This window comes from Coccinella septempunctata, chromosome 7 (genome assembly GCF_907165205.1).
Source record: "Coccinella septempunctata chromosome 7, icCocSept1.1, whole genome shotgun sequence".
Taxonomy (NCBI): Eukaryota; Metazoa; Arthropoda; class Insecta; order Coleoptera; family Coccinellidae; genus Coccinella; species Coccinella septempunctata.
Genome location: NC_058195.1, coordinates 11681823 through 11696944, shown reverse-complemented (window position 1 = coordinate 11696944; position 15122 = coordinate 11681823). Strand labels below are relative to the sequence as shown.

The 15122-nt window shown below is 36.4% G+C and overlaps 1 protein-coding gene across 3 annotated transcripts in view; it reads left to right on the top strand.

The window, feature by feature from the left end:
• Nucleotides 1-14451, top strand: part of LOC123317227 — a 51746-nt gene extending 37295 nt beyond the window's left edge. For all 3 annotated transcript variants that reach the window (XM_044903644.1, XM_044903643.1, XM_044903645.1), the window contains 9 exons: nt 179-286; nt 1333-1589; nt 2447-2607; nt 6054-6334; nt 8081-8251; nt 8438-8729; nt 11135-11799; nt 13047-13243; nt 13305-14451. In XM_044903644.1, coding sequence (XP_044759579.1) covers nt 179-286; nt 1333-1589; nt 2447-2607; nt 6054-6334; nt 8081-8251; nt 8438-8729; nt 11135-11799; nt 13047-13243; nt 13305-13593 — 2421 coding nt within the window. In that variant the 3' untranslated portion in view covers nt 13594-14451. The remainder of the gene's footprint in view (nt 1-178; nt 287-1332; nt 1590-2446; nt 2608-6053; nt 6335-8080; nt 8252-8437; nt 8730-11134; nt 11800-13046; nt 13244-13304) is intronic.
• Nucleotides 14452-15122: the final 671 nt, after the last annotated feature.

Below are 15122 nucleotides of genomic sequence, written 5' to 3'. Positions count from 1 at the left end.
CCCACTTCATTATCAAATATGTACTCCCTTCTGATTTTCTTCTTATGTTGGTACCTAATTGTCTTAGATGAAGAAATGAAAAATAAAATAATATTTCTCAATAAGAAAGAGTTAAAGATAAACAGAAACCATCTTTCAACTGTGTATTTTTACCTACCTAAATATTCTTTTCTTTCAGTGTTTGAATGTTCTGGTCCAACATGGAACAAATGTGGATTACAAGGATAGTGAACGACATTCCAAACATGGATGTTCTTGCACCAAGAAGAGTGGAGCAGTGAAGAGGGTATGTAAATATTGATTTTAAGAATGCCAATTTCATGAATAATTTGAGAGTTTCCTTATATCGAATCCTTCCAATTCAAATCTGTTAGAGTTAGGGAAATTTTTCCAGTTGGGCCATTCACTTTTATGGAAATTCTAACGAGCTCTAAAAAAGAATATAATTAATTAGAATATTACGTAAAGTGATAATTTCGTAGATATAAAAAAGTGAGAGAAAGTGATGTTTGATACGGCTCAACAAGGTGCATTATTCAATTATAATAATATGCGTAACTTTTAACAATGTTCCTTCATAACTTCGTAATCAAATCAGACTCGAAGATTCCAAGAGTAGTACTCAGTGTTTGATGATTGTAATAAATGTTCAAGTGAAGCGTAACTGAAAAGAAAGTTTCCAGCGTTTATTGGGTGCAATATATATTTTGATACAACAACATTGTAATCAATTGAGAATTTCCCGATTCGTTCTTTGTCTAACAGAAATAATGAAAGTTGCAGAAGATAGTTGGAATTTTTTTCTGAGCAACCTTTTGTCGCCGTTTCGGAGAATTCAATTAGAAAATTCAAAGTCTACCACATTTGAAAGGTTAAAAAAAGTCTTGAGAAATCCGTTCAAATGTTCAATATTTTTTGGGAAAAAGAGAAAGAAGAGAAATTCTATTTCGATACGTATCATGAAAAGACTGCTACCAATAAAATAGTCCACCTTGTAATTTGCAATAAATCCAATATTTAACTGTTTAAGAAAGATATCTTAGATAGGTGAGATGAACGATTCCAATTTGAACACAAAATCTGAAAAAAAACCTGAAAATTTTCAAGTAGATACACTGAAAAACAACGAAAGCAGTTTTTAGGTGAAAAAGAAATTAGTCTTGAAAAATCACTCTGAAAGAGTAACTCCCTCATTGAGAGGTTTTTTCCTTGAATAAACCTTGTCTCTCAATAATTTTTTGATGAATGTTGGTTTTAGTATATTTATTCATACTTCTCATTGCATTTACAAAATAGGTGTCACTATCAATTTTTTCGCTATATCCATTCTAGGCACATCACACCCTAAGCATGTCCAATGCAGACTGCTCTTGTTGCAAGCCTCTCCAAGTGGTTAATGGAACAGAGAACCGTGATAACAACACCAGAAAAGAAGAGAACGAGTATTCGAACGGAAATGAATGCAGTTCCAACAGTTCCAAATCAGAGCCTTTTTATCTTCATCCACCAGTCGAGAATAGGCTTGTCGAGTCGCCTCATGCTCCCCAAGATGGCCTGTATATCAACCCTATGAACAGTCATAGACAAAGGTGAGTTTTTCAATTTTCTCCGAAACACCTGAAGATGCTATGAAGGTGCTAGCTAAACACGTGGAGTGGTTGAAAACCAATCAAACTGAAAACCACATAATTAAGTTTGCAGTTTTTTTTATGTCTTTCAATTCTCACTGTGTATTTTTTTCGAAATCCACGAAAAGAGGTCAGTTTTTAACATGAACTGGAGAGATGAAGAAGTTCTCATTTTCCTTTGTCACAATTAGTATTGCACCATCACCATCACCACCAAGATCTGATGTTAAAGAGCAACAAGTAATTCACAAGTGTTACAATTATTATTACGTGATGTTACAAAAGATGTCACATTGTTAATAGTCATTAATTCGTTACTTTTTTATTACCTTGTTACGCAATACGTTAGGGGCTATTAATGATAGACTTGAAACACAATATATTCTGCAAGTTTACAGTTATTAGCAATTATTGCTTGCGTTTGCCTAAAGTTCAAGAATAGAACTTTCAGATTATATCTGATCTTGGCAATAAACTAAACGTTTTATTGGAACGCTCTTCGCTTCCACATTTGAGATGTTAATGACTTTATTTGTTCCTTAATGGGTCACATATGACATAAGAATCAACGTGAATTGGTGAATGAGAAGACGTAGAGCAGTCTCGAGTACCTATATTGTAGAAATATTGGAATTTAGAAAGATTTTGAATGTATTTCTTATTCAGGTCTACAAAAAATTTACACGCCCATTTTCCCATTCAGTGAAAATATTTTTTTCTTCATGTCGTCCATTAAATGGAAAGGTAACTTCTAAAAACTATTCTATTTTAACTACCCTTTCTTCATTTTCCACAAAAAAATATAAATTTTTTTTCAGTGCTCCCAGTATATCAGAAAGCTGTTCCAGTGGAAGCCTCAATGGTGAATCCTTCTACCTTCATAACCCACATGAAGTTATCTACAACAGAGTGAAGGACCTATTTCAGGAGCAGAATCATAAGCAGCAAAGCAAGAAGCAGCATCTTTCTGCCCTCACTGGTGAGTTGCCTGGGTATTCCAATTTTTATCGGTATTTTCAATTTATTCGAAAAATAAAACGAATCTCAGAATATTCATTAGGTATATTTATACATTCCCTTGAATTCCCATGAAATAATCGTGGGCTCAAAATTTAATTTGATGTTAACTCTAATGTTGAAAGCTCATGACTTGATCGCTTTTAACATTTATAACTTTTGGCATCTAGAGCACTTTCTTCATCTACTAATACTATCTTTAATTTTTCACCCCTAGAGGCGTGAAATTTCACCCCTAGAGGCTTGAAAAATGGAAACTCTAGCTGGAAGGGCTAGAGAGTTCTTGTTGAATTTTGCGATGTGTCAATAGCCTTCCATCAGTCTGAACAAAAACATGAGGTCATCCGCCTACTGTTTGTTTTAGAGGTATTAAGAGGTTATCGTTTTAAAAAACCCCCCTAACTTAGAGTTTTTGTCAAAAAAAGGAATTTATCTAATGCTCAGTATTTGACCATTTTCGAGAAAAACATCTCACATTTATTTAAATTTTTTGTCGAGAGTTCACTTTGACAATTCGTGAATTTATTAGTTAAAATTTCGGTTTACGGAAGCAAACCTCATAATAGTTGGTAGAAATACTGTAAATGATAATCCTTATGCAGCGTCCAGACCCAGACATGATTTTTTACGACCGTAAATATTACAATCTCCTCCACACCAAAACAAACATCCCTTTGATGTGCCACATCTCGACCGAACGTAGGCTAACGCCGTAGAACCGTTGGAAAGCGCTCCCATGGTTTTGGCAATGTCGTCCATACCGAATCCAACTTATCCGAATCTCTACTTATGTTCGAATTAGGTGTAGACGAGGGGTTATAAAAAGCTCCTTAGATTTTTGAATCTCGAATTGAATTCTTCAATATTATCACAATTAGTTTCAAAAGGCACACATAGTATAGGTACTATACTAACAGCCAGTTTTAATAATCAATACTTCAGTCCATTCAATGTATAAGCTTATATTAGTTTCAAGAAAAAAGGCAAAAAAGAAACTCAAAGAAGCTTCAGAATTGAATAGACTTTTTCGACCGTTTGATGTCATCACAGAAGAGATTAACTTGTGATGGAAGCTGAGTTCTTGTTGACTTCGCCTCTATTCTTGAAGTGTACGTTTCGGCAGAAGATTGCTGATTGCTGGCCTTCTTCAGGACTTGAATATCCAGCCAAAAGTGGTGGAATTCCCTCAAAAATAAGGGCATAGATATAGGTCGATGAGACGGTTCTATTTTGAATCTCTAATATATAGTGATATGTATGTATGTATACAAATTCACTTTTCTCATGGGAAAGCACTAAACCAATGTATTTTTCATGGTGATGGAATATGGCTCACAAACTTAGTATCTACCAATTCAAGGACTGCAAATTAGGTATATTCTTGAGTTATTCATCTTGAAAGCTTCGAGAGATCAATTTATGATCTGACTAACTTCCCCCACAGGAAATCCGGAAATAATACATCGATGTGTGAAATTCTCCGCATTTTCCACAAGTGAAAACAAAACACATTGTCTATTCAACTGAATAGCTTCCAACAGGACCCCAACGAACAATAATTACGTATCCAATGCAATAACCTCGGATGCAATAATTAAAAAATTAAAACGGAGTTCCTAGTTCGGTCTCCTGCAAGCACTGATGCTAGGTATCGAACTGGTACTGGAGTTTCTCTAATCAGCATAAGCAGCTTGTGCGTGAAACGTTTGAAAAGTACTTCACAATTTACATTCCGAAGAAAATCAGTCTTGTTCAACTGTTGAGTGGAAGTGTCTAAAGTTCATTGGTTTTCTTGTGTTGGTCATATCGTATCGAGTGATTAAACAAAAAAAAATGGGTAAGGCGAGATATGAGAATGAGGACAAATAGGACGTTTAAGTAACGTTTAGATAAAAAAAGGGGATTATATTTATGTCCTGGAAGTTCATTATTCCATTTTGACTGCTGTTTTACGGGCTGCAGATAGGTACTTTATGACCGTGCGTTCATAAAATTTTACTATGGGTAGTACCTACTACAGGTAAAACGTTAATTTTATAGCTTAAGTTGAGATGAAGACACCCATGAATTTGCAAGATATTAGTCATTATGTATCTTATTCAGGCAGAATCCTCATTCCTTCTCTGATGAACAATAAAACGCATCTTGTTTTATATGTTTTGGATTTTTTGAAATCGTGCGACGTTTCATTTAAGGATGTAAACAATACAGAGTGAGTCTGAGACTCGTACAAATATTTCAACAGTAGATTTTTGAGGTCAAAAGAAATACTTATTTACTTTACTATTTTTCCGAATCGGCTCTGGATGAGAAATACAGGCTGTTGAAAAACCATAAAAGAATGTTATTTTTAGTTTTATCCCACAAACGGTTTTATTGAATGAAAATGAATTCCGGAATATAGTTTTTCATTTATTTGATAAATCCAATTCGAACACAAGATATCACCCACGTCTTCCAGTCTTCTTATTATGACCATTACGTACCATAAAAATACCAAAAATTCAAAGAAACCAACTCTTGAAACTAAGTTGGACATTTTCTGATGAATATCTGAACGTTTTATAAAATAAAAGTATTCTTCATATTTTCTCGTATAATGCGCCGTTTCTGAGTAATTTGATGTTCAAAAATTAAAAACTATCTGTGAAATTTAAAAAATTGGGTACTTTGGCTGAATACAACTGCGTTGAAAAGATCTACAGATGAGTAGTGTCGCAGATTTAGCTTGTTATTCTGAAGAGGATTTTATTTTTTCAGGGGTGGCACAGTTCATTATGAAAACTCATAATGGCTATATCTTTTTATCAGGTCCGAATAGAAAAAAATGTTATAGAAAAAATGTGTTTCTTTTGACCTCGGGTCGAAAATTCACCCTGTATAAAAACATAATAATTGTTTTCGAAGTTTATTTGATAAGTTGTTGCTCCAGCTTTAAAAAAATCATATAGCCTTCAAATCTTTCGTTATGGTTGATCCAATCTTTTTCTGAATCAGAGATTTCTCTTAAATATCGATGATCATTTTGCATCCATATTTCATTGCCACTAATGTATACCACAGGTTTTTATGGTCAATATTTATGGAGAATAATCTCTCGCACATTCACTGATCTAGTAGCATAATCTGATTAGGAAGCTTTTCTGACAAACTGAGTCCTGACTTTAACGACTAGATAAGCCGTGCTGCTTTTTAGACTCATCTAACTGCTCATCCACAACAAAGTTCGAATTCCAACAACGTATATGTAAGCAACGTTGCCGTTGGACGGCTAAATACATCCGAACGCTTTCCAACGGTTCGATGTACCAACGGAGACGTACTAAAGCAAATTGATGTTCGTTTCGATGTGGACAAGATTAGAATATTTTCACTCGTAGATTTATCGAATTTTCTTCCTCTTTCCAGTGAAAGTTGAAGTGCACTCCAGCAGCAGTGGAGCGGGATCAGACGGAAACCTCAGCTCGTCAGAAATATCGGAGAGGTCGGGCGACCATGACCACGAATACGAGGACATATACATGGTGCGAGAGGAAACGCTGAATCAGGAACCCAAGAGAAATCCGACAATGGTCGAAAAAACGGGAACCCAAAGATCCAGGTCCAGGGACAGCGGGTCCCATAGTCGATCTGGCTCAGCCAGCTCCTCGAATTCAGGTTGTAACGTGATATTGAAAGTGGCACCTACTGTAAGTATGCCTCTATGAGTTACTGGACTCAAATTAGTGATGTTGCAATAATATTTTTGATAACGCCTACAAAATTATGTCAAAGGTGTTCGAAGCTTTGCCACTCGTTTTCGATTATTTTTGACCTTTGGTAGAGAAAAGGGCTGGGGTCTAAAGAATGGAAAAATCAGAAGAATCCCACCGAACGCATATGACATCGACAAGGGAGTACAGAGGGTGTAACAAACTTGTGATGTTTCTGGCATAGGGGAATAACCCTTATAAAAAAAACTCAATGACTCAAACCCTGATTTTTTTTCATCGATCATCCCCTAAATAATGCCTCAATGGGTTCATGAAGTGTCCGACCCGAGCCCTTTTCTCTCTACTACTACTCTACACTTGAAGCCTCACTGATAAGCTTTTTTATGAAACCAAGTTACGAATGATTTCATCAGTGATTCACCAGAGATGGCTATGAAGACAACCCTTAGAGCTTGGGAACAGGGTCAATGGAATGATAGTGAACTATTCAGGGGAATGCGAGAGCTCTCAAGATGATGGAGGATGCCAAAGCATCCCTTCGCCACAGAGGGGACCAGCTTCTACTTTGCCGAACCCTACAGGGTAATTGCTCCTGACAGAGACCTATGGTCTACACCAAACAGGCTTCTTGTGCCTGAAGGTCTCACTTGATTCACCGATGGCTATGTGATGCCCACAGGGACTGAAGTGGGAATTGTGGGAACTCGTTTCAACTTGTCCATCCCCTTAGGGAAGGATTGTTGCATAGTGCAGGTTGAACCGTATGTTGATCTGGTCTGCACACTGGAGAATATCCGCAGAGGGTACTCCGATAAACACATCTATATTTGTTGTGACAGCCAGGGAATCTTGAAATCCCTTTCTGGGGAAAGGGTTAACGAACTCTTATAAGAGGAATGCAGAGAGGCTTTGCAAGAGTTGAGCTCTGGTAAAATTGTGAAAGTTGTGGACTTCCTGGGAGCGAGAAGGCAGACTAAGCGAGGAGCCTGCTCAGCTTTTGTTGGTCCAAGACCGGCGCACCTCTGTCAAGATGGCTTGACAGGAAATTTTCCTCATTGAGAGACCGTTCTCTATGTCTGAGGTCAAAAAACTCTTGACTCTGGTGACTAGAGCAATGACTGGGTAGCTCTTCAACAATCACTTGAATAGAATGGGACTGACCGGCTGTTTCCTGTGCCGCTGGCGCAGGGGCAGTTGTGAAACTGTTGCACACATTCTGTTCATCTGCAGCAACCTTGAAAAGTTAAGGATGACACACCTAGGAAACAACACCCACGATTCCTATGGTGAGAGGGACTCCTCTCCATCGACTTGTGGCATTTTTGTCAGCGTGTCTCAAGGTTTGAGTCTTTCCAACTACAAGCGGATGAACAATGGTCACAAGGCTTCAGTTTAGCCCGGTGGGGCATCGCAAAGAAGAAATTTGTCACACGTTGCGGAATATTGTATTTTATCAGGGAAATTTTAATGGTTCATTACCTAACGGCGTTTTTATGCTGGAGGGAAATCTGTGTGCATAAATCTTGCGCCATATAAAATATTGTATAATGAATATTAACATTCCATATTTGATTGAATTTCGGCTTTAATTGCTTTGAGTTCAATATCCACTCTCCATTGGATCGTTACTTAAACAGAAATTACTTGACTGTTTAGTCTTGTTCTAGAAGTTACAGGGTAAAGTTCCAGAAATAATCTGCAAATTTATCGAAATGTTTTCAGTCCAACAACAACGATACATCTAAAAGGGACAAAAAGGAGATCGGTAAACTCAACGAATTTCTTCCGAAACCGCAGAAATATGAGAAGGCTGACAAGGCTAAGAACAACAAAAAGGAATGGAACGAGAGTGGAGTGAGTTCCTCGCCATCTGTATTGAGTTCCGAAGAAGAGGTATCTATTTATGTCGTATCTGAGTTGAATAAGTTATCTAGTATTCTCAAAAATTAAAGTACATTTGTGTTACCTATGTATGTATTCTCTTACCTTATTTATAAACATTATTTTAGAGTTGAGGGGGTATATTCAATATATATGTTTGATTTTTCTTTATGGTGCCTACCTTTTTCTGTTTATTAGGCTGAGAAGACAAAGCTAGGCGTGCGTCACTCGGTACCTATCAATACGACAAAGGCAAATGACAGTGAAATGCAGGAGAGTAAACTTTTGAAGAGGGTCACCTCCGTACCAACTATTTCGCCGCCTCCACCTCCTCCTCCACCACCAGCCAACGTTAAGTTGATGACCCAGCCCAGGATGACTATCGATGATGAGGAACCGCGGGGTGCAGAAATAGTGGAGGTGTGTGAGGAACCCACGGTCAGACCTTCGGACGTAGTCAAAGGAATGGTTAGAAGTATATCTGCCCTGTGTAAGTACCAAGTTTAAAATATTCATAATGGGTAGTGGAGACAGAGATACAAGGTTAGTCTTCGACTGTACAAGGTGATTTAAAACGAAAGGAAAATCCATGATTTCCATAGATTTTGCCTTCGTTGAAAGGATAGGAACAGCTGTAGCTTTGCTTTTTTAAATCTGGAATGTTCTATATACGACCAGAACAAGTACAATTGATTAATTTTAGTTGGAGGGTGCGAAATGTCCAGAAAATATATCAATGCAGTAAATTCAACGCAAACTACTTGATGACGATTTGGCAACGCCAACTGTCACAAATAGCGCGAGCGGATGGCCAATAGAGTGGAGGCACTCTTTACTGAGCTTCGCTTTCTTCAGTTATCACCATAGTAACGTAGTGCCACGTTGCCAATTAGCCAATTGAGGTGTAAAAACAACGTAAAGAAAATACTTTTCGACTTTTTTTGATTTTCAAGTAGTTCATCAGTGAATTTAGTCCTTAAACTAGTTATATACATATACACGTTATATACAGGAAGCTTCTAAATTGATGTGGAAAATTTTTATTGGTGATTTTATAGACAGAAGCTCTATCTTCTTCCCATCCACAAATTAGGGCAAAATAATTCATTTGATTCAATATCTACGCGAAAAAGTATTTGGAAGAATTAAGTTTGACAAATAAATAATGCTAGCAAAATGGAGGTATTCTATGGTTTTTCTAACCAGGAAGTTTTATTATGAGAAGGAAAGAAAACGACATAATACTGCTTCAGTATTTTTAAATTTTAATATTTGAACATCAAATTACTCGAAAACGGCGCACAAACAAACAAACAATGAAATACACGGACTTTCACATTCATAATATTGGTAAGGATTTAGTTTAATTTTTCCAGTCTCTACTTAACTTCTATCTTTAATTATTTGTATTTCGACTGAAGTAGATTCTATATGAATTTGAAGTTTTTGTTGAGCGATAAAGAAGTAGTTGGGGAGCCGACGATGCTAAATCAGGTTTTACGCGAGCGTCGCAGAGGCCTAGTGGATTCTGAAGATGGTAGAAAGAAAAAAGGTTCTATTATGTATGCACTTTCAGCGGTCGGGAAAACGTCTGCAGGTTTTCAAAGATGCAAAAAAATCGTCAAGTGTATATACTCGAGCGTGTCAGATTAAGATACTGTATATTATGCCCTACGTGTCTCTGATAATGAATTCATGTCAATCTAGGTCTTGCAGACGTGTTGATCTGACACTAATCAGGGGGGTTTTCTTAATTTGATAGTTTGAAGATGATAACAAAGCATTTTCTCAAAATATCTCCCTTCCTGTACCTCTAATCATTTCTATATCCATTATGAAAGTTGTAGATAATAAAATTCTATACAACTTTCGTCTAAAGCAATTTTACATACTCTTAAAGGTTTTCGAGTTAAGAGGGCGATAAGGGTGAGGAGCTTAGCCATACATGCGAAAGGCCAAGGTCAAGGTAGAAACCCAGTCTAATTTACATTCATCGCCATATATCTGAAAAACGTTCAAACGTAGAAAAAATCACTTCGGACAAAATTTGTAGAAAATTTTATGCTCTACAACTTTCATAATGAATGCGAGAACAATTTGAAGCTCAGGAGAGGAGATAATTCAAAAAAACTGATTATTGTGACCTCTATGACCAATTTTTGTTGTTTCGGTTTGCTGAAACTGTCAGATTATATTGTTTCCGTTATTCTTGAATCATTAGCTTCAAAATAAGAAAAAAAGCCACCTCGCTCGAGAATGTACACGGGATGTTTTTTTTTTGAAACCTTGGCTCCCTCCCACACATTTTCTACTCGCTTAAATTGTCAGATAAAAAGAATATATATTTTTCAACATGTCATTAACCACATATACCTTAATCTGACACGCTCGAGTATGTACAATGATCGTTTTTTTTTTACTATTCTGACAGGCTGTCCTGCACAATTCCCCCTATAAAAAGGTCTACTTTTTAGTAGAGGTACTCTACAGAATCCAAGGTACCTCTCCTTATTAAGATCTGACACGCTCGAGTAAATCCCGAATTTCCCTCTTGGGCTCCCCAACTACACCGCAAATGTCTCATCTTACATATTCATAAGATTCCACATCCGAGATGCTCGAAGGGGTATAAATCCGCGATACGAAAACAGAGAATAGAAAAAAAGAAACACGAAAGCCGGGCGCGACCTACAAATCACATTTTGTCGGCGGTGTGCAGCGCCAGAGGCCCAATTACGTCGTATATTTTCACTGATTATAACACATACTTATCACACCATGAAACCGGGAGAACAAAAGTGATTAGGGGGCCAGCCGTCCGTGGACAGAGTGATATTCAGCATAAATTTAGTTACCCCCGCCGCCTCCTAACGACCCGCTCTCTGATTGTTTCAGCGTCTCGAAGACTGAACTCATCCTGTTCCGATTTGACCATCGTCAGTTTGGGGACGGACACCGAAGACCGATCCTCGATTTCGGGTCCCAACTTGGTGAACAAACAGCGTGTGCTGCCGTTCGTGCCTCCAGTCTTTCCGGGCACCAACTCGAACTCCAACCACCTGATCAAACCCTCGGAGTACCTCAGGAGCATCAGCGACAAGAGGTCCCTGAACGGAAGCATGCGCAGCAAGTCCGAGAGCGAGGAAACCTTCCCGGTTGTGGAGGAGCAGAGGACGAATGGACCTCCACCCCCGCCACCACCTGAGCCCAAGTTCGACGAGGAGCAATACCAGGAAGAAAAGGAGAACCGGAGGAAGGGACAACAGCCCTTGTCCGCCATCAGCATACAAGATCTGAATTCGGTGCAGCTCAGGAGGACGGATAAAATGGTCGCCTCGAAAACCTTCTCAGCCCCAACGAGATCTGTCAGCCTGCAGAGTCTACAGTGTGAGCCTTTCGCCTCAGCCAAGACTGATCTGATTGCTGAGCTGAAGATGTCGAAGAATATCCATGGCATAAAGAAGATGAAGTTGGAACGCGCCAAGAATGAAGTGTACAGGGAGAAGGAGCTGTATTCGGAGATATCGAAGCAGTTTTCAGCCACGAACTTCGTTGAAAAAGTGAGTTTTTCCCCTTGTGTACCGATTTTCAATAGTTTCCACCTTAGACATCTTGAAAAACGTGAAGGGCGTGAAGGGTATTAAAAAAAAGTTGGGGTGGAAAGAGAGATACTGATCATATCTCTTCAGGAATCAGTGAGTGATTTTTTTTGTGTTGAAATTAACGATTCATCACTATAGACTACCTAACAACTTGGCAAAGAAACATTTCCTTTCGGGTTACGACTTATAAATGGATTTATTTCAGCTCGCCAATAGGTTATGGCCCCAGAAAAGAAATATAAACGTCACTATCTAAAAATTGTATTCGAGGCGTTTAGACTTAAATATACTGCATGCTAGAGGATGAGATAATAGAAAGGTTTTTCTAAACCTGTGTTAAAACCACTGAGAATTTCGGTTCAACTATTATTTTGTGAAGGGATTACTACTGCTTTATTGGGGCAAACTGAAATGAAAATCACAATACTAAAAATACATGAGAGTGTAATTGATACCTACTTTTTTTCATCATTTACCATCCTAAGAACAAGGCATATATGTTCAAGAAACCTTCAAAAACATCACTTCTATACAATGTATGTCAACGACCTCAAAATAAAATGAGAGTAAGGATTGCCATTTAAAAGAGCTATCGTCAGGGCTTTTTCCATGATTCTTATCAATTTTGAAGCGAATATTCGATATATGATGAATGAAATGGAATGGAGATACAAAACTTTCTTCTGATTTATCATCAATATTCATGAAATGAATATTTAGAACGATTCTGCAAAAGAAAACAATCAATCAGATACACCGTTCATTCTAAATTTGCAATTGTGAATCAGATAAATGCAATTAGGAATAAATAGAATTCCATAACTTTCATCTGAATAATAAACTTTCCACTACGAACTGATTCAAATTAAAACACTATCCTACAAAACGGTTCTACTCCAAAACGCACAGAAATTAACAATTAACGAACGAAATTTTTTTATTTGCTAATTGACAATAAGATTTGAGATTGTTTCACTGAAGCCGCTACATATCTTCTTATTTTACAAGCTTTGTATTTTGGTCTAGGGTTCATCAAAGCTTATTGTGTATTGAAAAATGATTTTTCAAGTAACAAATTAGTTCCAAACTATATTTTACATGTTCTGGGTAATGTGTCTTGATTGTGCTTATTTATATAATATTCATTTATTTACTTTTGTTTGAAAAAATATATTATTCCTATTTTCTATGTGAATCTCTTTCAGATTCCTGACAAAGATAATACGGGAAATTTAATACCAGCGTGGAAACGTCAGATGCTCGCTAAAAAGGCTGCGGAAAAAGCGAAAAAGGAACTGGAAGAACAACTGCTTAGAGAAGCAGAAGAAAAAAGACTTCAAGCAATACCGGCATGGAAGAGACAACTTCTAGCTAAGAAAGAAGAAACAGATAATAAAATTAAGTGAGTCCTCTCAATTATTAAAAGTGTGGACAAATATAAGATCATTCTTCTTTAATTTTAGATCAACGATATACACACCAAAAGTGGTCGATAAAACCCAGGAAAACCACCCGAGCACCCACGAAAACCATTCATTGAACTCGAGCACGGAAATTAACAACAACAATAATAACAAGGACGAATACATAAAAGAAGACTTCAATAACAACAACATGGAAAACTGTAAAAATATGGAAAATCTGAACACATCCTCCCTGGACTCAAAAGAACAATCAGATGAAGAGGCCAATATTATACCTTGGCGTGCCCACTTGAGGAAAACGAATAGTAAATTGAACCTCTTAGATTGATAAGTTCGATATATTATACTTATATTATTTATTTTTATTAGTAATGTGTCACATATAATAAGCCATATATCATATATGGCCGCCGGTGTTTACTCACATAGGAAATCTTTTTTTCCAGAGAAAAATTCGAATATATAAACAATATTCTCAAATCTAGTGCCTTCGATGCTGGAGAATTGAATACATTTTGCATTTAATTCTCAAAACGTTGAACGGCTTGAAATGTCCGTGTTCAATACAGGACTTTCAAATAGGCCATCTAGCCTTAGTAGAAAATAATTAGAAAGATATTTTGAAAGAAAAATTATATGTTATATACGTCTTCCTATAGAATTATCTACATCTTCTTGAAAACTTTTTTTTACTTAGAGATTCATATCTCAAGAAAATTTTGCTTCCTACCCTTAAAATAAGGTACTTACCAAACTACTTAAATAATAAATACCAACATTGTCAGTGTCGAAATATTCCTACAATTTCCATTCTTATTCCTATTTTCATATGTTATATTTTTACATATTTATAAGAACGTCAATATATTGTGATTTTCAGAAATGATCATATTTTGTTTATATTATTATAATTATTATTTTTTTGGATAAGTAATAAGGAGAGAATGTGTGTATTTTCGATTGAATGTTGATCATTGTGTAAATATTTACTACACGTGTGGAAATATATTGCGATCTATCCATAAGAAAATTGTGTTATATTCAAATGTAAATTTCGTTTTCGTCATACAGTATTTACAGGATTCGTTAGAAAAAGCTTTTCGAATATAACGGTGGGGGCTGAGCAATATTCCTTGATTCAGATAAATTTGTCAACACGTTAATGCCGAATAAAAATAAAATTTAATTGTTGATATTTTTTTCACCTCATATATATGAATATACCATGAAAAAAGTTTGTGACAAAAATTTAAACAAACATTTTCTGTACCCAAGACAGAATGTGTAAAAAGAATGTACTGTGTTCAAACCAAAATTTTACGAGTACTACTTGAAATTTATGGCTGACACTCGGTATAAATATCTATATATATAAATAATTTCAGTCCGCTACTCTCAGTACAAGTTGGGATTTCGATTTGATAAAGTAAGCTATCTTTTTTTTTAATTGTTGGATAAAGTGGAACCAAATCTTCAAAACGAAAATTGACTTTCGAAAAATTCCCGAAAAGATGAGGTCATTTAAAAATTTGTCAAGACCGAACAATTGCACCGAGCTCGATGATATTTCGAGATTTAATATTAGAAGAGTTGCACTTTGAGATCTTATTAAAGCAAATATTTTTTCGAATATCCACGAATATCGAAAAATAATTTTATTTCCCCCTTCAAATAAGAATAAGTCCCAAAGTAGTTTCTTTCATATTACAATTATGAAGATATAACTATTTTATAGCAACAATCACCTCACAGAATCTCAAATATAAAATTATCCAAAATCACTCCTAGAATCGCCACTGCATACGTGAGAAACAAAGTGTTGAGCTTGTAAATATCGCCACTCATACTCCTTCAATA